Below are 25,227 nucleotides of genomic sequence, written 5' to 3' on the forward strand. Positions count from 1 at the left end.
TGGCCAGAACAGGGTAACCATAATAAGTTTAAAAATTTGGGCTACTTGCCACAAGATTATTACTTACTGGCAGTGCACAGAACTAAGTAGTAATATAATTATAGTACCTGAGAGAAAGGCTTGATATTTTCCAGGCCACCAAAAATTGTATCCTCCTTAGTAAGCACTGTTGAAGTTGGTTCCTTGAGGGTGCAGAATGGAAAGAGGGGAAAAAAGAGGCTAGTGATAATCTTCTGCTTTTGACACATTTGCAAGGGCATCCTTTGTATTGTGGTTGATGACTAACACCTGTTTCTGGCTCACCAGCTGTAAGCACTGAGAAACTGGCTGTGCTCCCATCAGCTGGGTTTTTAATTTCTTCTCTCTGTCCTTCTCTACTTGTTGCTTCTCCTCTTCTGAACACCGGTATACTTAGAAGCTATGGAAGAAAGGGGTCAACAGGTGGAACTGTACATGGCATAACATCTGTCAAATGTGCTTCCTCCAGAGCCACAGTGTAATGCGAAATTAGAATTTTTAATTACATTTTAATATACTGTTTACTGAGATGAAGTTGTTCTGTAGCGTGCTTTTGTACAAGGTGGAAAACAAGTGTCTATTTTCAGCCAACAACTAAGCAGAGAGAGACTTTTTGCATGTCACCAGTAAATATTTCTATATATGTAATAATTGTAATTCACTTTTTAATATTTAAATACGTGTTAAAGAATTTGGAGTTTTGCTCTGGTTTTGCAGCAGTGTGCAAATTATTTCTTTCACTATCTGAAGTTAGGCAAAGAAAACAAGGTACAGTAGTTTCACGAATACAAGCCGCACGGATTATAAGCTGCACCCCCGGTGCCTCGACAATGTTGCTGTCTTTGTCAATAGATAAGCCGCACCCCGAATATTAGCCGCACTTTCGTTCGTAGCGAGAATCCGTGCGCAGCTTTCACAAATTGGCCAATTAGTAACAGGATCGCGGCATAGCGGGCTTTACTGGCTCGGGGCGGGGCCAGGCAGGCTCGGCCCGCTCATGGTTGCCGACGGGGCCGGGTGGCCCAGCTCAGCGCCACGGCTCGGCGGGGCTGGCCGGGTGGTGCTGCCGCCGCCGCCGGGCTCGCTGGCCCCCCTCTCCCGTCAGCACCGCCCCGCTGCCGCGTTCGCTCGCCCGGCTGGCAGGGCTGCCGCCGCCGGGCTCGCCGCCCGCCCCGCTGCCGCTTTCGCTCGCCCCGCTGCCGCTTTCGCTCGCCCTGCGCCGCGCCTCGCGAGCGCCGCGCCCGCCCCGCCCCGCGCCGCTTTCGCGAGCGGTGCTTTCGCTCGCCGAGCGGCGCTTTCACGAGCGCCGCTTTCGCTCGCCCCGCCGGCAGGGCTGCCGCCGCCGCCACCAGGCTCGCCGGCCGCCCCCTCCCATCTGCACCGCCGCCGCGTTTCCTCGCCCTGGCCGGCACTGCAGGCCCCCGCACCGCCGGGCTCCCCCACGCTGCTGGCCCCGATTCTGCTGGGCTTCCCCCGCTGCCAGGCAGCCCCACCCGCCGGCCTTCCTGCTTCTGCCATGCTCCCCTGCACTGCTAGCCCCAGTTCTCCCGGGCTCCCCCGCCCTGCTGGCCCGGGCTCTGCCGCCCCCCCGCCCCGCCCTGCTGGCTCAGGCTCTGCCGCCCGCCCCCCACACTGCTGGCCCCGCCTCTGCCAGGCTTTCCCACCTCAGCCAGGGCCGGCCGGGCTCCAGCTTGGCTTGGGGCTGCCGCGGGCTCTCACTTCCGTGTTGGCAGCTTTTAGAATTTTGTTAATAGATTAGCCGCCCCGGAATATTAGCCGCACTTCCGGGTTTCCACCAAAATTTTGGTCAAATTGGTGCGGCTTGTATTCGTGAAATTACTGTAAGTTTTTTTGCTGTGTGTAATTACAGGCTTTTAGCTTAATTAACGAGGATTTGTTCCAAATTTTTCTGTTGGACTTGGATCTCTCTTAGCATTTTTAAGAATAAGAAGTTCCTTTCACTCTGGTATATTCCCAGTGAGTGGTGGTGATGCCAGGCTTTTGCGGATGATGGTGAAACATGGGACATGCCTGGCTTCAATAAATATTTTGCTAACAAGGAGATATATTTGAAGTGAAGGTTGGTATTTTTTATTCTTTGTAAATTTATCTTTTTTTTCCTTCAATGTATTGAGAATAATTAATTTGAATCCAAGAATACATTCAACAAGTGAAATAGAGAATGGGGGAATTACCTAATGCTAAGCTACAGATGGGAAAGAAGTGGCTAGTTTTCTAGCAGTTTCAGGCTTGAAGCTTGTTTTCTCTAAAGCAAAGCTCAATAAAAAAGCCCAAACCAGAGCCTACAAAAGGCTGCTGGCTAGAGGAAGTTGTTACCAATCCATGTTGAGTTAGGTCCACCTACTTCATCCCCGTAATAAACCAAGCAAAACTTTTTTGGCTAAATCTCTTCAAGTGACTGTTGAGGCAGCTGTAGACTTTGTAGCATTCCTGATTTTATTGGAACTTGATTAAGCCTTCATTTATGGTTGGTAAATTTGGAGAAATAAATGGTAGAGCAGTCATGTGTAGTAACAGCTGCCAAAGAGAATAGGTTTTGGATAAGGTTTGCAGACAATCAAAATTGTTTGATGCCAGTTTCTGCTGTTTAGACCTATGTGGGATTTGGTCTCATTTTTGCAGAAATGTTTAGGCTGGATTATCAGAGTCCTACGACCTCTTATGTGGAGGTACCAGACTTAATAACTGATGATCTGCATTTCTAGTTGTGCCTTTAAAGTACTTTCCTGGACAACCTGTTTCAATGCTTTAGAACCCTTTCTCTGAATATTTTTTTTTTTTACTAATATCCTGTCTAAACCTCCACTGGCACAACTTGAAGTCATTTCCCTTTGTGCTGTCACTTGTTATTTGGGAAAGAGACTGACTCTCACTTCCCTACAACCTCTTTTCAGGTAGCTGTAAAGAGCAATAAGGTCTCCCTTGTAAAGTTAGAAGGATTGATTGAATTCCTCTTTTACCTCTGACATCACTCTGGTGACTGTGCCCAATCTGTTGCTTTCTGTAAGCTTAATTTGTTTTCAGGATTGCCTTGCTACATTGCAGAGCCATTGCTGCCGTTGGTTGGAAAATTTCTGTCTCTTTCCTGAATGCATTTCTTTGTACTTGGACAAATTAAAATTGTGTTGTTTTAATTGACCCACCTGGGGTTTTTTTTCCCCAAGAACCTTGGATTCAGGGTCCAGTTTTGAACTGGACTCAGGAATCAGTTTTCCTTATGCTTTATTTGCTTTAAGTTCTTGTTGTTCCTTTATTTACCCTCATTTAGGAAATTAAACTCTATTAAAAATATCATTATTTCCCCCCACTCTTTGTTTTAATCCTTCCCTGACTGTGAGTGCCACAGAACTAAAATTGTCTTTTCCTTTGTTCAAGCCCTCACAGAAGCAGTCTAAGACATGAGGCTCTTGCACAGATCCAGCTTCCCTGTGAAATCTTGAAGGAACAAATTTCCTGAATAGGAGGATGCTATAATTTATAGCACTGTCATTCTCTAGATGCACACTGAGCACAGAATATCAACTTAGAACATAATTATAAGTGTTGTAACCCTGTACCCAAGATGTATTAAGAATGGTATGTCCCTTGATTTCTGTTACCCCTGTAAATCTATGGACTGACCCCTCTGTTATCCTACTGGCAGGAAGTCAAGTTTTCCCTCCTCTTTCCTGACCCTAGAAAAGACCCCAGACTTTGGGAAACTTCCTCTTTGCCCCCTGGAAGACATGAAGACATAAACCAAGGAAAACCCTGGGAGAAAGAGCCTCTTAGTACCTTTTATCCTGTTCATGTTATCCATCCCAGGCTTGCCTTGCTACAGAATTGCCAGGAAGCAGGGAGGCATCGCATAAGGTAACATACAAGGAAAGCGTAAGTACAAATTTTTATAGTTTAGCAGGGTTTTTTCAACATCTGATTGCCTGAACCAAGGGCTTCTGATCTGTCCTCAAGATCCTTGTTAATAAGACACTGTGAGCTCACTTATGGTGTAAGTGCATATTGAGTCTTGTAAACAAAAGTTACATAATAGTTGCCTGTATTTTTCTGATGTTTTACACTTACCTGATTCATTAAGCAGATGTTGTACAATCACTTAGCAATACTAGCTGTCAAATGATTGTTTTTCTTTTAGTGTTTTCATGTTGTAAGCCATGAGATCTGTTTCTCGAGTGGAAGTTTCTGGCTATCATAATTTCCAGAAATAGCATTCTAGGGAATTTTGAAAAAGTTTACATGGGTATGTATCATATGTGTGTTTTATACTGTTTCTTTCCTTATTTCTTTCAAATTTTACTGGTGTTTAGTAGCTAAACATACTTGCAGTCTTCCTCCATGGATTGCTGAAAAATAATCAGTTGGAGCTCTAAGCATGGTAAGCAGCACAATGCTGCTACTTAACAACTTAGAATATGGAGAACTGTAAGCAGTATGTTACCTGAGATGGAATTTGTCCTTGACCCAACCTTAATCCACAAGCAGGATCACCTCAGGGATCAGCAAATATACAGCGTGTAATACTATGAGGGAATAAAGTGCTGGGATGGGGCTGAAGACATAGGTAAAAGCAGATTTCATAATTTTAACTTTTTTTTTTTTTTTTTTTTTTTTTTAATATGAGACAGGCAGGGATGGAAAGCACTCCTCTTGTCCTCATCTTGGCAAGAAGAATGCCTGAGTGACTCAAAGGGGCTTTCAGGGACTGCTTATTTCCAAGGTCCTTTTAGAGAACTTCCCCCTGAACTTTACCTGAATATATTAGTGCTCTGAAAGGATTCATTGTGCCACTGTAATGCCCTGCAACACTTAAGAGATACAAGACTGGCAAATAGATTTTTTTTTTCTTCCCAAAGTCTAAGATAAAAGTGATTTTATGAAATTTTATATCTGTTTTTTCAGTATTTATGTTCATCACGTTCCCTCAGAAAGCTTGTCAAAGGGACAAGGAGCTACATGAATGCCAGTGCTTGCTTTTAGTATTCAGATGTGTAAAAAGCCAGAAAGAAAACTTAAAAAGAAGAAAAAAAAGAAAAAGAAGTTTTTGCTGCCGAAGAATTTGTCTGCTTACAGCAGGTTTCTGTGCTCAGGAGCAGTGAAAAACTAGTTAGCTGAAGAGGAAGAAATACTGCTTAGCTCAATCTGCAGAGATAAAAATCAACTCTGTTCTGTTTTGGTGTTACTTATTTGCCTTTTTTTTTTTTTTTTTTGGAAAAAGTGTTCGTTTAAAATTTAATTATGTGGAAGAAAATAAGTAATCATGGCTGTTAACTCTGTGAGGTCACTAATTTAGTGGTGAGAAAGAGAATGCAAGGTCTTTGCTTCTAGATAGAGTTTTGCTAGTAGGAAAAAAAAGTGAAGGTGTAGGACTTTTAATTTCATTTTTTTTGAGGGATGGGGGGTGATGAGGGGGTGGCAGGGGCAGTGCAGTTTGTTTTAGTTTGCATTTTTAGTCATGCCAGCAGCAGCATGGGCCTATCTTCAGTAGTGGACACGTGGTGAGAAAGACGTAAATAGTCAAAGGAAAGTTTGGTCATAATTTGGATGAAAGCCAGTAAAAGTTAATACTTGTGTTATTGGCAGCTTTCAAAGATCTGCTGTTCCCAAAGCACAATGTAATTTTTGAGAAATACAATTTTTTCAAGTCTTTGCACCAGAAGTATCACAAACTGTTAAGCAGTCATACAAGATGAGTATTACAGGCAAATAGATGTTAATAAAAGTAGCCCAATATCACAACATTACAAAATAACTACTACAAAAATAACTGAATATAACTGGCTACTACAAAACTGAATATAGTCATAAGTGCAAAGAAGTAAAAAAAAAAGGAACTGTCTCCAACCCTGGTTATCCTTGCCACTGGGTTATATGAATCTGATCGTTTTAGCTTTTCATCTTTCCATCTCACTGACTCCTACAGACTTCTCTAGAACACAGTCTTAAATTCAGCAATTGCTGTATTCAAGTAGCACGGAGAACCAAATAAATAAGGATCCTCTAAGTAATTGCTCAAGACCTTTTGAATTGTGAAATGCATTACACCAGAGTTAAGATGTGAAAAAAGGGGATGGGTAGTAAATACTACAAATAAACACATCTTCAGCACAGGTATGCCTACCTTTCTAAATACTGAAATCAGAAAAACAACATGACAGAAGAGGAGGAGAACAAGCTAGTCCTTTTTAGTCCTTTTATCTCATCTGGAAGGCCAGAAAAGCTGCATGGGACAATCAAAACCATTTGTAGCATATCCTTTTATTATTTATAGCATATCTTCTAAAGCAATAAAATAGAGCAGTGGCAGACTTCATACCAATTTTCCCAGAATTAACCAGATAGGAAATCTAGAAGAGGCAGTCACCATGTTGTGTTAGTATTTCAACAATAAGGACTTTGTACTCTGCCTGGAATTCATGTAAAACCTGCATAGCTGTTCCAGTTTACTGGCTGCTGCTGGCAGGGATCCCAGTGTGTCCATGCTGGAGAGACAGGGAAGAGAGAGCAAGAAGAACAGGAGCGAGTTCCTGCTGGTTTTCACCCACACGCCTTTGGAGAATCAGGACTGGTCAGCACATCCAAGAGCAAGAGGGATTTTGGAACAAAAACAACTGAGAACAGGGTTTGTTTCCCACACTGTTAAATGGAGTTGGTCTTTTTTGTTAGTCCTGATGATCTGTAAGCTTACTGGCTTACAGAGGGAATTACTATTTGATGTATTCTTGGATTTCTGTAAGAGGTTCTTGAATTTTAGAGGCTGTTGTTAGAGTTATAAATTATGTTGGGTTTTTTCATTTAACAGCTAAGGAAACTGGACAAGCCCTAGGGCCCAGAAGTGGGCTCATCACATCCTAGCACTATCAGTGAGAGCTCTGCTTTCAGAAGGAATTAAACCCTAACAGAGAAATGTGAATAGGCATATTTAAATTTTGGTGGTTTTTTAGTAAGTGTGCTCATTCATGTAGCCCTTCAGTAAGAGAAGTGCTCCTAAAATGCCTTGCAGTAAGTCAGATAGTGCCACATCCAATGATATTTAGATCTTTTCAGTACCACCAGTATGCTTCAGTTCAAGCTCACAGTTTTTCTGAAGGACTCTACATAAATTTCTGTCTAAATACTGATGTGCGTGCTATGACCAGCTGACTGTGATGCAAGAACCTGTGGGGAGAAGGTGGAAGACAGCAAAGCTGTTGCATGAGCTTGGGAAGCTGATCAACACTCTGGGGAGTCAAGGGGCTTCTGAGATGTTCAGATCTGTCTGGCTTTTTCTCCACTATAGCTCCCAAGGGCTGATCCTCAGCTACTTACTGTAGACTAGATTTTCATTGTAATAATTTTGGCTTAATCATATACTACAAGTGTAGTCTCTTTAAGTGTAAAGCTGCCTAACAGTGGCTGGGAAGGCAGAGCTCTGTCTGTTGTTAGAGCACCATGAAGATATTGCCATTAGAGGCGATGACCAGAGCCATCAGTCATTCTTTGTTGTCACAGATTAACGGCTTCAGGCATTAATTGTGACAGTAATTCATTAATTAATGATTAATTGCCTCATCATTTCCCCAGCTCTATCCTATAGGACTGTAGCTCAGTGGGGCCTCAGGGGAACTGCATCCAGGCTGTGACTGTGAAACACTGCTACACTGCCATCTCAAAACCATTTGAGATCCTAGTAGCAAGTCCTTTACTTCATTTTAATGCAACCCGCTTTTTTGGTAGTGGGGTCTTGGCACCTGCATCTTGCTTCAAACAGCCACTGCATTGAGTCAGAGAGACTTTGCTGCCTTCCCATTAATCTCTGACCCACCCACTTTCAGTACTGCCTTCCGGGATCTTGCCAACAGCAAAGGGAAACATCAACACTGTAGATTTGTTTCTTTATTTGTTTAGGTAGTGGTGGGTTTGGGGTTGTTTTTGGTTTTTTATTTCCGTTGTTGTCTCAGCTGCAGCTTGCTTGGAAAAATCATCAATGGGCTCCAAATTGTGACTCTTTTAATACTATTTTCCTGATCAGAATAACAGTATCTGCAATTTTTTGTCTTATGGCTCATCCTCTGAAATGCATAAGACAGAATTATACTCTGCTCTGGGCAGTTAATATTCCTCAGACTAAGGAACCAGGTGAACTCTTGTGTACTAAAAAGGGAGATAAAAAACTCTCTGAAAATTTTCATTTTTGGAGAAAAAACTCCAAGTCTTTCATTAGTCAAGATAGAACTTTTCAGTTCTCTGTGTTTAGAAGTGACTTTGTGTTTACAAGCGTGTCTTGAGTTGTTATATAAAGTAAATGTTCTCATTACTTTCAGTCTGTTCCTTGGCACTGCCAACAACAACTTTGTTCTTGGGCTGTTTTGAAATACAAAGAATTATGGAAAAGTAGGGATATTGCACAGATGGGATATTTCCATTTTTTTTTCTCTCTTCTCAGTGATGGAATCAATGGCATCTCTAATTTAGCTCAGTGTACTCCACAAAGCTGAGCACACGCCACTCCCCACTGGAGGCAGTTTACCATTTACTTCTGCTGGACTGTTTGCACAATTCCAGTCAACATTATCTGTAGATCCCTTAGGTTATTCACAAGGAAAAAGGGCACATTTCCCAAGCCATTATTTTTTCCAAAGTTTCTCTATTTCAGCAACCAGAGAAAATTACTAAATCACTTCCACTCATATAATTGCCTTGCCAGACAAAAATAAGTATTTAATGAATGAAAAGATTATTTCTTAAAGTCCAGGTTGACTTCATAAGAGTCAGCAGACAGAAAAACTGGCTTGTTAAATTTGCAAATGGCTTAAGGTTTGGAGTCCTTTAAGGAAATAGTCATAAAGGTGTTTATATTTCTAGAAACATCTAGTTACTAGAAGTTTTTAATAACAATTCAGATAGAATTGAATGCACTTGATGGCATCCAAACTGAAGAACTATACAGCCCCTTTCCTAAGAATAACAGTGACAATATTAGTTTCCAGGATGGATTTTAAAGATGCATTTTTTTGTAGTTTATAAGCTCCCAGTAAAGTTAGATTGTTTTCCCAAAAGTTGATGTGAAGTTAAGTAAAAAGTGAGATAATAGTTTTACCTTATTTGTCAAATGTTTAAAACATTCCTTTCATTGAACATGAACAGCTCTGTGCATGTATTGAGTAATAGGCACCTTTAGCACTTTTTAAAAGCCATTAACATTTTGCCTTCTTTCCAAATTCTCACAAGTCCCCCAGGAATTAGCACCAGCTGGAAACAAACCAGACCTTGCAAAACTGCGAAATCACCAGAACTTCTGGCTTCAGATTTCTTTATTTTCCTTTTTCATCAGAATTTGTATGACCAGCTATGTACCTGTTTCATAAAATGGAAAACTATGAAGTTTACCGGGGAAATCAATGGTAAGAAAAGGCATTCACTGAGGCTCTGTCCTGGATTTTAGGTGTTGTGCTTAAGAAAATGTAAGCAGATAATCTCACATTTTCCTCACTACCACCACCCCAATTCAATGAGGATCTAATAGTTTAATAGTAGCTACTACAGGTTTGGATCCATTGGCATTTCAAAACCTGTATTAGCCTACTTTTATAAGACATGGAGGTTTAGGAGTATATACAGTGTATGGCATAGTGCACTTACTATATATTTATCATGTTGTAGTTTCTACTAATGAACTAATGTAGTGTCTACTAATGAATTAGCAGTCAGATGTGTTCTAGCATATGTATTTTACTTCAGGTGAATAGCTGTAAGCTTCCAATTACAAACACTTTGAGCAGCTAAAACATACAGAGATATTATTAGGGTCTCCTAGGAAGATAATTAAGTCTGCTGCTGCACCTTGATTTTGCAGATGGTCCCATGGCTTAAGGAGCACTTTCCAGACACTGTGTGTCGCAGAGGCTGCAGTAAATGCCACAATCCAAAAGCCCTTGCCATAATGACCAGCACCACTCCACACCAATCACCATCGTGCTCCTGTTCCATTCATTCCAGGAGCCTTAACAGGAGCATCCTAGAGCTCCATACAGAGGGTGCCTCGGGACACTTGTAATTATCCAACCACTTAATCTACTGGGAACATCTGCAGAGATCAGTGCAAATGTCAATAAAGAAATGTAGACACAAAATTCCAGTATGAAATAAACATAAACATAATAATAAACATAATAAACATAATAACAATAAACGTAATAGTAATATAACAACAACAGCGATCCCAGTAAATGGTACTAATATTATAAAACTCAAGAACTTCTGTACATATTCAGGAGCTCCATCTGCTGGCAGTCTTTGGTTGCTGTTTGCACCTATACTGAGTCCCCATAAAACTTTCAGAATAGTAGTTTAAAGTCTATTGTAATTATTTTTTATTTATTTTTTTTTTAATACTGTTACCTCTACTTTTACTTTTAGGAGCTACCTAAATATTTGGCTAATTTTATGCCTGTTTCCAAGAACCTGTGTGTCAAATCCTTCAAAACCTAACTTTTTACTCATACTGGCCGATGATCTTGGTATTGGAGATGTGGGTTGCTATGGTAATGATACAATAAGGTATGAAATAAATTATCCCTTCCTGGTGAATTTAATTGTTAAAAACCTACTGATGATACTTAGCATTAAAATTCATCATTAATTTATTAGTTTATCTAGATATACTTCTTTTCAAACTAGGTACAAAATGCATGTTTTACAGTAGTTCCTACTGGAGTCATAATTATACAGGCATGCTTGAGAAACTTTCTGGGACTTAGAACTTTGCAAATGTGTCTTTGCACCGTACTTGTGAGGAATGAGTATAATGCATAAATTTCCATAATTCCAGCGTTGAAATGTGACAGAATGAAATTAGAATTTAATATCAATTAACAACTCTAGTAGACTTATTATGAAATAACAGGTCAGTCTATGCAGTATATTTATCCCTTGTGCAGTTATCAATCTGTATATATATAGACTGAAAGAATGATGTGTCTTTGTTCTAGCCTATTATTGTCTTGGATGTTGTGTTGTGTTGTGAACAGACTCTTGTTCCCTCTGCTGCATGGGATTTTGGTGTGGAACATACCTGAGATAACTTGTCTTTTCCCCTCCCTTTTTTTTAGTTATTAGTAAAAACACATATACCCATGCAAAACTCATTTCTAAGGAGTCAAGGTATGTCAAAAATACATATAAATCACAGAGCTTTTCTAACTGAGTTGTAGGTAAACAGATTTTTGTAAATTTGTTGATGGTATGCTCAACAAAACTAGAAGGAGCAGTATGCCATGAATTTCTGTGTAATATGTTGTTATCAGAGGTGGGATTTTTCTCTTTAGGACCCCTAACATTGACGGCCTGGCAAAGGATGGAGTGAGACTTACTCAGCACATTGCTGCAGCAGCTGTCTGTACTCCAAGCAGAGCTGCTTTCCTGACTGGCAGATACCCTATCAGATCAGGTTGGGCCTCTCTCCAATGGTTTGCTGAAGTTAGTCTAGTCAGTGTTGATATTAAAAATCCCCTTAAATAAACCCTGTTAAAGAACAGTTAATCTTGGGATTTGGAGTCTCAGTGAAATGTGAAAAAAATTAGAGATGACCAATGATCGATTTCTATGGGAAAATCCCCATATAAAACACATTATGTGTGGCTAAATGACAACACAGAAATGGACAAAAATCCAAACAGTACAAAGCACCCAGAGGTAGAAAAAGAAAGAAGAAAATTGTGTGATGTTGTATGTTCAGTGGCACTAGGATTGTATTAAATGTAATATTTTTAATATCCTGAGAAAACTTTTCACCGTGAAATGTGTCAGACTGTAAATAGTTCTCAGCAATTGTGTCTTAAAATATATTTATTTCAGCCACGTAAATTTATGACAGAAGACTTCAGCCACTACACATAGTAGTAATAATCAGTGTAGCTTCTGATGTGGTTCTGACCCGCTTAAAGAGAAATGTAATCATGAACTGTACATTTCAGAAGTGTGGTCCCCTAATCCTGTAAGCCATTTGTTCTAGATAAAGCTTATTTGTTTGTTTTTCGGTTTGTTTGTTTTTTAATATCGTATTTTGATAGAACTGTGACTGTAAGAAGTTGTCCAATATCTAGATGTGTCTTCCTGCCATTTGTAGACACCCCAGCATAGCTGAGGCATCTGCATTGCACTAGCATATGATGACATGGAGCTTGGAAAAGACATAATTTTGGAGTTCAAGCAGAATATCTTAGGGCATAGGAAATGGATTATAAAAAGGCACTAGGCATAGGCAACTGTCCCATTCATTAGAAAACATAATCTGAGAAGGCTGTAAATCTGAAATCTGGCTTGTTTTATTTTAAAGACTATTATTCCTCTCTAGGCATGGCATCCAGCACTCAACGACAGGTTCTCTTCTGGAATGGTGGTTCAGGGGGGCTCCCACCAAATGAAACTACTTTTGCCAGAATACTCTGCCAGCAAGGTTATTCTACAGCACTTCTAGGTATGAGACAAAGAAAGCTGTTGCCTTTTAATTGTTTGTTATTCTAATTAGGTTACTTCTGTAAATACATTTTTTGTCAAAATGTCCAGGATCAGTTAAACTAGATTTTCTTGTATGCATAACTTTCAAAATCAGCAGGGTTTTTAGAACACTATCCACAAATCCAATGTGAGTACAGTGTACCTGGTAAATCCAATATGAGGTGTATGTAATACATAAATACACACTGCAAATGGAAGTAAATTCAGAGGAAAGAATCTTGTTTGGCCAGTGCATATTGCTTTAGGATGAACCACCAGAGATGTTCACTGATGTATTAAGAGCAGAAAAATTTCATCTGCAGTTGGCATCGAGACACCACAGTGGTCTTAATGATATCAATTTCAACACATTGCTGTTAATGATATTGATTTTAGCAAGGTTTTTAAAACCGTCTCTCACAACATCCTCATAGGCAAACTCTGGAACTGTGGAAAGGATGTGTGGACAGGGAAGTGGGTTGAGAACCAGCTTAACAGCAGATCCCAGAGGGTCGTGATCAGCGGCACAGGGTCTTGTTGTCACCAGTGGTGTCCCCAAGGGTCAGCACTGAGCCCAGCATTGTTTAACTGATTCATCAATAGTAAAGATAATTAGGAGACCAGAGAATTTTCCCTATGAGGAAAGGCAGGGGGAGCTGTGCCTGTTCAGCCTTGAGAAGAAGTGGCTGAGAAGAGACCTCATCAATGAGGATTCAGCATCTGAAGGATGGTGTACTACTGATCCCTGAGTCTGTCCCCATGCCACACCAACTCCTCCCTTGGCTGTACCTTAACTGAGAAATACAGGAAGACACACCCTAATATTGGATTTAAGATCTTTGTTTTTTATTTCCAGGAAAGTGGCATATGGGTGTGAACTGCCAAACCCGCCATGATCACTGCCACCATCCTTTAAATCATGGTTTTGATTATTTTTATGGCATGCCTTTTACCCTTGTGAATGAGTGTCAAGGCACAGATGACCCTGAATTGGCCAAGTCTTTGCAAGATACGTATTGGTTTTACACTCAGATGATCATCTTTGCAGTAGTTACTCTTGTGATTGGAAAACTTACCAATTTATTTCCAGTAAAATGGAAAATAATCATCTGTCTGGCCATCTGTGGTCTTCTTCAGTTCATCTCCTGGTTCTCCAGCTATGGTTTCACCAAGTACTGGAACTGTATCCTGATGAGAAACCATGATATCACTGAACAACCCATGAACCTACAAAAAACTACTTCTAATATGCTGAAGGAGGCAATTGCATTCATTGAAAGGTAATTAGCAGAGGTGAGAAGCAGACTGGTGGGAACAAGTGATACAAAGGAGTTCTGGCCAAATACTGTGGCTTCTGCCAGTAGGAACAGAAAAATGATCTTAGTTGGGAATGGACTGTCATGGAAAGTGTCATATGAAGTTAATGTTTTACAAACAGGAGAGTAATAGTGAGTTTTGTTTAGTTTTGTGGGTTTTGTTTACTTTTTTTCCCAAAGGTGTCCTTCATTTATTATCAGTAACCTCAATTGGAATTGAAAAAACTACTAAGTCTTTAAAAGTATTTGTGTCTTAAATCTGGGCATATCCATATTTCTGTCAGGATTTAGGGGTTGTGTGTTTGTTTTTTAAGAGAAATTTGAGGTAATATGAATTCCTTCTCTAAAACTTGGAGCATAGGTAGTCTCAGTTTCCTAGGATATTCTAGCTGGCTTGATGTTAAGGCCATATGGTTTCACTGTGGGTCACATCTGCCTCTTCCACGAGGACACCTCAGATGTTCAGTGATGCACATCCATGTTTAAGCTCAGGCAAGTGAGTCCTGCTCTCCTTGCTTCCAGGAATGTATCACTCTTTTGGCTATGACCTCTTCTAGTTGTTTATTTAATGTTTGGCACATGTCTAATCTGGAACTGGAAAAACAAAGGACCCATTACTGTTTTGGTCTTAACATAGGAAAAAAATCTTTGAGGGGTATGTTTTAATCTCTTCTGTCTCCCAAAACCTCAAAGCCAAAAAGATGCCAAAATGAAAATTGTTTAGATCACAACAATTTAATATAAATTGAGAGAGTAACTGCAATACCACTGTTATATTTTGGGTTGAGTGACAGTTTGAAGAGAAATGACTACTGTTTTCTTTTATTTCAGAAACAAGCATAGACCATTTCTTCTCTTTGTTTCCCTTTTACATGTTCACACCCCTCTCATCACCACAGAGAAGTTTCAGGGAAGAAGCAGGCATGGCCTGTATGGAGACAATGTAGAGGAGATGGACTGGATGGTGGGTAAGTGTGGGTCTTAAAGAAAATTCTTCATTCACTTGGACGTGGAAAAGACATTAAAGGGGTGATCACTGAACTCCCTTTTGGCCTGTGTAAAAATCAGTGAACTCATCTTGGTTACGCAGTTGGTTTCAGAGATTGCCATACCATAACCACACAATACCTCTTTTTTTATTTTTTTAAGATGAAAGCTTAAACTTTCCTTGTAATTATTTGTTCTTTATCTGTTTTTAAATTACATGCTCCTATGCTGAAGCATTAAATGCAGCCAAATAACCAAATGTGTCCCCGATCAGGTTGTTAATCAAAATGTATATTTCTCCAGCTCTGCTCTTAGAAGATGCAAAGAGATGCTGCTGAATATTACATTATATGATTGTTTTGTGTACTTATTTATTTTTATTAAAAAAACATCAAAACTCCTAGCCAAAAGTTCAAGTTAGAAAGTTATGGAGTTTCACTTAAGAAATTGTGTGAAGTCAGTGAAGACTCACTTAGGTCATAATCTAGGCTCTTGAATACCAATCAGGTTAAATTTTTGATTGGTTTAACTTGATTTAAAAACTTAACCTTTACTTAGTTTTTCCTTTTCAATGAGGCAGGGGGAGAGAGAGAGTACTGTTTGTATTTTGTCAAAAATGAAGACTCTATTAACAAAATAATTGCCTCCTGTCAAGGCCATGATTCAATCCCTGAACCTTTTTTTCCCCAATAACCATGTCCACAAGATTGTAGTTCGAGAGGAACCTGAATCCTTTCAATGGACAGGCTGAAAACTCCTGCAAGATCCAGCTGAACCGGAGGACTCAGCCATGCTCTTCTTTCCTCTTTTGGCACCAGCCCCCTTCAAACACAGGCTCTGTAAGCAGAGCTGGAGAGCAGAAGTCAAGACATAAAGAACATGTAGTTGAAACAGGATAGCAGCTAGTGAGGACTGAACTCTCCAGAGTCTTAGTAAAGACAATTTTTCATGCAGAATCTACAGAACAAAGCTGACAGAGTATTTTGAGTAGCATGAATAAAAGTATCATTCATTTATTTTCTAATTGTTTTTTTTATTATTTTTCTGTTTTTATGGATATCAGAAACAAATGTTATAAACATTCATCAGCTTTCTCTTGGGTGTTTACCATTTCATAGAATCATGGAATATGCTGGGTTGGAAGGGACCAAACAGGATCATCAAAGTCCAACCTCTACCCTTGTGCAGGACACCCCAGAAATGACAGCATGTGCCTGAGAGTACTGTTCAAACATTCCTTGAACTTTGGCAGGCTGATGCTGTGACCGTTTTGTTGCAGAGCTTGTTCCAGTGCCCAACCACCCTCTGGGTGGAAGACTTTTTCCTGATATCTTACCTAAACGTCCCTGGACACAGCTTCATGTCATTTCCTTAGGTCCTGTCACTAGTCCTCAGTGTCTGCCCCTATGTTACCCCCTCATAAGGATGTTGAAAACTGCAATGAGGTTCCCCTCAGTCTGCTCTTCTCCAGGCTGAACAGATCAAGTGACCTCAGCCATTCCGTATAAGGTTTCCCCTCAAGGCCCTTCATCGTGGCCCTCCTTTGGCCCTACCTTTCTTAGATTGTGGCACCCAAAACTGCCTCCAGCACTCGAGATGAGGCTGCCCCAGCTCAGAGCAGAGCAGGACAATCCCCTCCCTTGCCCAGCTGTGATGCTGTGCCTGATGCCCCCAGGACAGGATTGGCCCTCCTGGCTGCCAGGGCACTGCTGGCTCATGTTCAACTTGCCATCAACCAGGACCCCCAGTCCCCTTCTGTGGTGTTGCTTTCCAGCATCTCCTTCCCCATTGTGTACACATAACAAGGATTGCCTTCTCTCAGGTGCAGAGTCCAGCACTTTCCTTAGTTAAACTTACATTGCTGGTGATTTCCCATCTCTGTGACTTGTCAAGGTCTCTGTATTGAAAGTGGTAGATCATAACAGAACTCATTCAGGCAAATGGAAAGACTCTGTATTACTGAATGTGTAGTCAAGGTCTAAAAATACTGTCTGCATCTGCTGATGTAATTATGATGTTTTGCTTTGTTTATAGGCAGGCTTCTGGATGTTGTCGACAAAGAGGAATTGAAGAATACCACGTTCATTTATTTTGCATCTGATCATGGAGGATTCTTAGAGGCTCACAGGGGAAATTCTCAGTTGGGTGGATGGAATGGGATCTATAAAGGTAAAATTTTAGTAGTTTGTACATGCACAAGACTTCCTCTTTAAAAAGGAGTAATAGAAATAATATATTCAAACAGACTACATTTAATAAGCTATAGGATAGGATTATAATCTTGAATTGCAGGGCTGAAACAAAGCCAGGGCATCAGCTATTCATAGGGCTGAGGCTGAGCAGAGGGCAGGACCACTTCCCTCAGTCTGCTGGTAATGTTCTTCCTAATGAACACCAGGATACCCTTGGCCTTCTTGGCCCCAACGGCACTGCTGGCACATGGAGAGCTCATTGTTCACCAGGACACCCAGATCCTTCTCTGTAGCTTTCCAGCAGGTCAGCCCCAGCTTGTAATGGGCATGGGGTTATTCTTCCCAAGATACAGGACCCTGCATTTGCCTTTGTTGAATTTCAAAAGGTTCCTCTCTACTGATTATCTGTGTCAACACTGGCAAATATCATGATGTCTATTTTTCTTGCTACAGTTCTCCAGTTTCTCACCCATCCTATAAAAGTTTCTTCTAGACTCAGTCTCTGGCTGGCTTGCAAGACAGTGACAAAAGCTCTGTGGAAATGAAGACCTATGGTATCTCTTGTATGTGCTTCCTCCAGATTACTAAACCTTGAAAAGCCACTGAGACATCTTGGGCAGCTTGGCAATTACTGTACAATGAAGTCTGAAAGCTGCATCCATCACATGTTTCCCCACAGAAGTGTCATGTGCACATTGACCTTGCTCAGCATCACAATGCACATTGTCTAGTACTAAATTACTGTATGAGCCACACAAGCAATGTTTGATACAGCTGCAATCCACCCACACACAGTCCTAAATTAGCCTTTAGTTCTTGATATGAAGATTCCATGCCAGTTACAGATGGAAAAAGGCCCAGAGGCTCACTTGAATAGCTTAGAGTCTGATCTAAGGAATTCACTTCCACTAGCTGAACATATTAGTAACAGGAAGGTCCAGAGGGGAAAGAGAAACGCGGTTAGGAAGTTCAGGATGAAAGGATAATGATGAAATCATGCCTGTTTAGAAAGAAGGCAAGAGGGAATACAATATCAATTTAGATATCAATAATAGACATAATTATTTACATCCACATGCAGCAGAACAGGGGATATCCCAGTGAGACAAACTAGCAAGATTAAAAAATACAGTTTAATTAATAAATATTTGTAAAACTCACTCTTGCTATTGGGAACTGCTTATTAAAAACAAGCAGATAAATAAGACACAGATACAAATAATGAGAAGAGCCACTACTGAATGACAGTCTACTGTTTTCCAGGACTCAGTAGGTTTTAATTGAAGGTGCATGAAATATTCTAAAAATTTTAAAACATTTTCACATACATGTGCAACAAACATCGGGTATCTTCTGTTTTTTTTATCTTTTTGACACTTCTCTCCCTTCTATAACAGGTGGAAAAGGAATGGGAGGATGGGAAGGAGGAATCCGTGTTCCAGGTATAATTAGATGGCCAGGAGTGTTCCCTGCAGGGACAGTTATTGATGAACCTACAAGCCTTATGGACATTTATCCTACAGTAGTTCAACTGGCTGGAGGGGCAGTGCCCCAGGACAGGTACAGAGGTGGCTTTACAAACCATATTGCTTCTTTCTTTATTTGAACAAAAGCTGTGCCATGCATCCTAACAGCCACATGTTAAGTTCTCTTTGTTTCTAAACCAGGCAATTCTCTAGCTTTCTTTCTGCACAGCTTTGCCCAGCTTGTCTGATTATGTGAAAACGGCAAAGAAAAAAAAAACACTTGTTTTTTCAAAGGTGATTTGGCTATCTCAGTTCTCCTGTCACTGAAAAGAAACTTGATTGATTTGGGACACTAGGATGACTGAAAAAACAGCAGGCTTCTCTAAAGGACATGAGAAAGTGTGGGTGGCTAAGCCACTTCAGCAAAAAGCATAGAAATACTGGTAGATTGTAACTAAACCCAGTTACAACCCAGATTGTAACTGAATTGTTAGGTAATTCAGTGAGTGGTTTCTCTTTTTTTAAGTTTTTTTTTGTTGGGTTTTTTTTGTTTGTTTGTTTGTTTGTTTTGGGTTTGGGTTTTGTTTGTTTGTTTGTTTTTGTTTTGGTTTTTTTTTTTTTTAGTTTTTTTAGTTTTTTTTTACAAAGCCTGGAGCTCACAGAGCTGTCAGCGATTTCTGTTTCAGGTGGCAAAATTAAAACCTGTGAACCATGCCTTCACTATTGTTATCACTTCCAGGAAAATTACAGTAATGGTGTCTGATATCCTCAGGCAGGATGTGTGAACTAGCTGGAGATGCAAAAACTTCTAGTAACTGCTAATTACTGGTCTCCACACATTCACCCAATTAAAAATCTCAGGGCTCATTAGCTAAACTGTACCTTGGTTTAGTGATGACACTTGAAATCTTAATGCTGCACACATAGAGTACTGTTCATGGTTCAGCTGCAGACTTAAAATTCCTAAGCTGTCTGGTGACTCTGGTCCTCTCCATCAGGGTCATGGATGGGCACACCTTGCTGCCCCTGCTGCAGGGGACAGAGCAGCACTCCAGGCATGAGTTCCTGTTCCACTACTGTGGTGTGTTTCTGCATGCAGTGCGCTGGCACCAGAAGGACAGTGAGTATGAACATCCCTCTCCTGCAGGTCAGAAATTATGTAATGTCCTCTAGCTTCCGATAAAATATAATATAAAATGTATATATATACACGTACATACACATAAGTATGTATGGAATACACTCCTTGTCTAAAACTGCCAGTTCTTCTGCCTCACTGTTAGTTGTCCTTCCTTGCTTGGGATGAAGGGGTTTGCTTCCTGGGAAGTAGAGCTTCAAGAATCTCTCACCATTCTTAGAGATCTGTCTCTCTGTAAATCACACCATTTTTTTGTGAACACAGAAAGTTCCTGTGCAGAGAAAGCTGTGTCTGACTGCCCCAATTCCTGGATGATATTCCTGCTGGAAGAGTTATGCCACACTTCCTTAGTGAGGAGCTAAATTCATACTCCAGTCAAATGGGGCATTTGAAGAATTGCTTTTCAGGTTCTGATGCTCTCCTTACCTAAATTACATTGCTTGTTGTTCTAAGCTACGTAAGTTCCACTTAAGTAGCTGTGCATACAACATGCAGATGTCAAGTGGATTTTGTGGAATTCATGTTCCTATGAAGCCATGTGCACATCTAGATTTCTTATGCATGCCCTTCCACAATTTTTCCCATTGAGCTGTTTATGGCAAGGAGCCTGGAAACAATGCCATGTTCTGCATATAAAAGACCAATCAAATATGTAGCTCAGCTTTCAGCTAAGCAAGAATTTTGATTCTTTGCTCTAACTTCAATGTCTTCTTATTGGGCTGGCCAACAGAGTCTGTTTTAGTTCATTTACTAGTATGTCACCCTCCCATTACATATTTATTATCTGTTAGCATCTGTCTCTTGTATAGCCTGGATACAAAGCCATTGTGTCTTGATGTCACCCAGGCAGGACCTGTTCTTTAAGGCCTTCACTGAAGCCAGAAGAATCCTTTGTTTATATGTTAGAGTCCTTTCCTTTACCTCTGCACCATAAGTCTTATTAGCGACAGTCCATTTCTTTCTGCTCATTAAACTGATTGATTGTTACGAGATGGGTTTGATACATGTCTGGATTGAAGCAGCAAGTTTCCTTTCCCTTGGATATATTAAATTCACACACTGCCCCAACATGCACAGGCACCCTTCAGATTCTGTCAGAGCTACTTCAGTAGCAAATTGTATATCCCTCTTTGCGTCTTGAAGATGAGTGAAACACCCACTGCTTTTGTCAGCACCGATTTCTACTACCTTTTTCTTTTCTTTTATCCTTCTGTAATCCATCTGCACCCAGCTCACCAACACAGGTTAATAAAAATCAGGCCCTCTGTATCCTTCAAAGTGAACTAACAAGGAGTCTGCCGTCTCCCACTCTGCATTATAGGAATTATATGCACCCGTGAAAAGTGAATGTTAAAGTTTAGCAGAATTAGAACAATTCTCCCCAGACACTCTACACTCACTACTCCAAACTGCTATACAGTGCATAAATTATAAAGAATTCAGCTCAATTATTTATGGAAAAGAATGACTACAGTAGTTTCACGAATACAAGCCGCACGGATTATAAGCCGCACCCCCGGTGCCTCGACAATGTTGCTGTCTTTGTCAATAGATAAGCCGCACCCCGAATATTAGCCGCACTTTCGTTCGTCGCGAGAATCCGTGCGCAGCTTTCACAAATTGGCCAATTAGTAACAGGATCGCGGCATAGCGGGCTTTACTGGCTCGGGGCGGGGCCAGGAAGGCTCGGCCCGCTCATGGTTGCCGACGGGGCCGGGTGGCCCAGCTCAGCGCCACGGCTCGGCGGGGCTGGCCGGGTGGTGCTGCCGCCGCCGCCGGGCTCGCTGGCCCCCCTCTCCCGTCAGCACCGCCCCGCTGCCGCGTTCGCTCGCCCGGCTGGCAGGGCTGCCGCCGCCGGGCTCGCCGCTCGCCCCGCTGGCAGGGCTGCCGCCGCCGGGCTCGCCGCTCGCCCCGCTGCCGCTTTCGCTCGCCCTGCGCCGCGCCTCGCGAGCGCCGCGCCCGCCCCGCGCCCGCCCCGCGGCGCTTTCGCGAGCGGCGCTTCTTTCGCGAGCGCCGCTTCGGCTCGCCGACCGGCGCTTCTTTCGCGAGCGCCGCTTCGGCTCGCCGACCGGCGCTTCTTTGGCGAGCGCCGCTTCGGCTCGCCGACCGGCGCTTCTTTGGCGAGCGCCGCTTCGGCTCGCCGACCGGCGCTTCTTTCGCGAGCGCCGCTTCGGCTCGCCGACCGGCGCTTCTTTGGCGAGCGCCGCTTCGGCTCGCCGACCGGCGCTTCTTTGGCGAGCGCCGCTTCGGCTCGCCGACCGGCACTTCTTTCGCGAGCGCCGCTTCGGCTCGCCGACCGGCGCTTCTTTGGCGAGCGCCGCTTCGGCTCGCCGACCGGCGCTTCTTTGGCGAGCGCCACTTCGGCTCGCCGACCGGCGCTTCGGCTCGCGGCGCTTCGGCTCGCGGCGCTTCGGCTCGCCGAGCGGCGCTTCTTTCGCGAGCGCCGCTTCGGCTCGCCGACCGGCGCTTCTTTCGCGAGCGCCGCTTCGGCTCGCCGACCGGCGCTTCTTTCGCTCGCCCCGCCGGCAGGGCTGCCGCCGCCGCCACCAGGCTCGCCGGCCGCCCCCTCCCGTCTGCACCGCCGCCGCGTTTCCTCGCCCTGGCCGGCACTGCCGGCCCCCGCACCGCCGGGCTCCCCCACGCTGCTGGCCCCGATTCTGCTGGGCTTCCCCCGCTGCCAGGCAGCCCCACCCGCCGGCCTTCCTGCTTCTGCCATGCTCCCCTGCACTGCTAGCCCCAGTTCTCCCGGGCTCCCCCGCCATGCTGGCTCAGGCTCTGCCGCCCGCCCCCCACACTGCTGGCCCCGCCTCTGCCAGGCTTTCCCACCTCTGCCGGGGCTGGCCGGGCTCCAGCTTGGCTTGGGGCTGCCGCGGGCTCTCACTTCCGTGTTGGCAGCTTTTAGAATTTTGTTAATAGATTAGCCGCACCGGAATATTAGCCGCACTTCCGGGTTTCCACCAAAATTTTGGTCAAATTGGTGCGGCTTGTATTCGTGAAATTACTGTACTTAGTTCAGTTTTTCTGAACACTGATCACAAGTTCCTAGGTACCTCTAGGTAAGTCCATACAATAAATGGTTATTTTAGCAATATCACAACAGCACACCAACTAGAGCTAGATACTCAGAACAAATGCATGTCTCAGGGACTGCTTGTTTAACTCCTTGTAACAGATACCTATGCTGCCTGGCCAACAGAACATAAGAAGCAAATCCCATGTTCTGGGCACCTTGATATCACAGGTGATGCTTGCATTTCTGTTATGAGACAAACATTCTTTTAGTAACATGACAGGGATAAGCTTGAGGATGCAGAGCAGATCCAGCCAGCAGCAAGGCAAATACTCAAATAGACCTAAGGAGTATGTCTCTGCCCTAGTAAGTTGTCAGATTTCATCTTTATTTCCAGATCCATGACATTCTGATATGCAAAGGGCCCATAAGGATCATCAATCCAACTCTTAAGGAAATGACCCATCTGGGGATTGAATTCACAACCTTGGCAAAATCACCACCATGTTCTAATCCTTTTTCTTTCAAAAAACATTCTTTATCCTTTCTTTCACAATTTCAGAAATGGAGATATCTAACATTTATCTTCATTTTCTTACAGCCAAACATTTCAGAACCATTGAGACAGCATTCCTCCATAAAAGTGCAGAAGCAGGACGTGGAAACTCTGTGGTGAAAATAAAGAGATAGAGAGCTGGTCAGCTAGCCAGCAACTGGATATTTTAATCTAAGATATTACCTACCCCTTAATATCTGTTATTTGTTCCCCTTCGTCTTTTAAGAAGTTTTAAAATTTCATTTATTCACAAAATATTGTCCTAACATAGTGACAAAGAGAGAAACTGAAGAATAAAGCTGAAGGTTCCAGACATAAAAAACAACTCTGGCCACAAGAGAAGAAAAGAAAAAAGTTCAGCTGGCTCCATTGAACCAAAAAGAAAATTCCATGTAGGGACAATGCAGTTGTCAGCTCTTTAATGCTTTGAGCACAGAAGTGACTCCAAGTGGTGAATGTCCCCTTTCTTCTTGTCTCCTTTTTCAGACATAGTGTCTGATTGCTGTCTTCTTGCTGGGCACATCCTCGCCTCTGAGTTCAGTGTAGTGCTTTCTAAATGTGGGGTAAGGAATAGGAGAAAAAGGAGGAGAGAGGGAGAAGTAAAATATCCTGTTGAACTGCATTCAGCTGTAGTCCTAGTAACTTACACTTTTTCCACCACAAGTTATAAACCTGTGCTTATCCCATGGTCAGTACAAGGCTTGATGAAGTTCAGGCTCTAAAGCTGTGAACTATTTGCCTTCTTCATGTTAACTTAAAACTAGACTCCATATTTTACTGTTTTAAAGGCCTGCAATTACCACTCTTTTTGGAAGTGTGCTGGAACATGAGCAGAGAAATAAGCTGTGGTAGTTTCTGCCTAAACTTACTGCTTCACCCAGACATACAGAACCAGAAAAAGAGCCACCTACCAATATATACACCCAGAAACTGGGAACTACATTCTCCCCACTCCAAAAGGTATGAAAAATTTTAAAGGGGAAGAAGAAAGTAGCAGACTCCGTCTGTACTGAAAATATTGGACTAAGCATCCATATACTGCACATGGTACCCAGAGCTGAGGTGTACCTATGAGCCACAAAAAACGATTTGAATGCCTGCCAGCTTCCACAACACCTTTTCCTTGTATGCAACAACCATGACATAAGCTTCCCTTTGAGAGCTTAAACACTTAAACATGAGCCAGCCTTTCAGGGACCATCCCCCAGCTCCTAAAGACATTAAGCTGTTCAAATGTGCTTTTTCTGTGACAGGTGGCACCGTATGGAAGGCTCATTATGCTACTCCAGTATTTCAGCCAGAAGCCTCAGGGGCCTGTTTCAGAAGAGGAATCTGTCCATGTTTTGGGGATGGTGTAACCCATCATGACCCTCCACTGCTGTTCAATCTCTCACAAGATCCATCTGAGGCAAATCCTCTAACAGCTGACACTGAGCCCTTGTTTGATACTGTGATGAGGAGAATAAGAAGAGCTGTGGAAGAGCATCACAAGACTCTGACTCCAGTCCCACAACAGCTGTCTCCTTACAATAATATATGGAAGCCATGGCTGCAGCCATGCTGTGGGACGTTCCCATTCTGTTGGTGTCATGAAGAAAACAACAAAGCATAGTCTAACACCAAAGTACAGCTAGCTTTAAAGAAATTGACTGTTTTTCACATTCAAATAACTACAGTCATAAACAGATTACAGGTAAAGATTAAATTATACTGGGATAATTAAAAGGGACATTAGTGATTGTTTTTGTTCAACCTTTTCTCTTACCCACAGAAATTAAGTAAACCTGTGGTTTAAAAAAAATTAGGGGTCATCTGCATAATCTATCCCTCAAGTGAATAATTCAGGATTAAATACCAAATAAATGAATCAAAATTTCTTTTCTTACTGACTTACAATTCAAGCAAATGATGACTGATAAAATAGCAAATTTTCAATACCAGATATTTGTATAGGAAATATGCTTGCTAAGAGAACAGAACTGAACCCAGAAGGCTATCCCTATTCAAGCCTTATGTTTTTAATGAAAATTAACTTGTTGCACAAAATTGAAA

General features: G+C 42.2%; 1 protein-coding gene across 1 annotated transcript; it reads left to right on the plus strand.

The window, feature by feature from the left end:
• Positions 1–6,556: 6,556 nt before the first annotated feature.
• Positions 6,557–25,221, plus strand: LOC116992667 (arylsulfatase D-like). Its single transcript, XM_033052504.2, has 11 exons — positions 6,557–6,655; positions 9,347–9,416; positions 10,432–10,572; positions 11,340–11,461; positions 12,368–12,490; positions 13,367–13,790; positions 14,658–14,794; positions 16,848–16,982; positions 18,403–18,565; positions 19,470–19,591; positions 24,429–25,221. Exons 2-11 carry the CDS (start codon positions 9,364–9,366, stop codon positions 24,785–24,787), a joined length of 1,779 nt encoding a protein of 592 aa, XP_032908395.1. The 5' UTR covers positions 6,557–6,655; positions 9,347–9,363; the 3' UTR covers positions 24,788–25,221.
• The last annotated feature ends 6 nt before the right edge of the window (positions 25,222–25,227 follow it).

Source organism: Catharus ustulatus, chromosome 2 (genome assembly GCF_009819885.2).
Source record: "Catharus ustulatus isolate bCatUst1 chromosome 2, bCatUst1.pri.v2, whole genome shotgun sequence".
Lineage (NCBI taxonomy): Eukaryota > Metazoa > Chordata > Aves > Passeriformes > Turdidae > Catharus > Catharus ustulatus.

Coding starts and splice junctions, on each gene's coding strand:
- LOC116992667 (XM_033052504.2), top strand. CDS start 9,364: ATGTACCTGTTTCATAAAATGGAAAACTATGAAGTTTACCGGGGAAAT. Junction 13,791..14,657: donor GCAATTGCATTCATTGAAAG/GTAATTAGCAGA, acceptor CTTTTATTTCAG/AAACAAGCATAGACCATTTC. Junction 14,795..16,847: donor GGAGATGGACTGGATGGTGG/GTAAGTGTGGGT, acceptor CTTTGTTTATAG/GCAGGCTTCTGGATGTTGTC.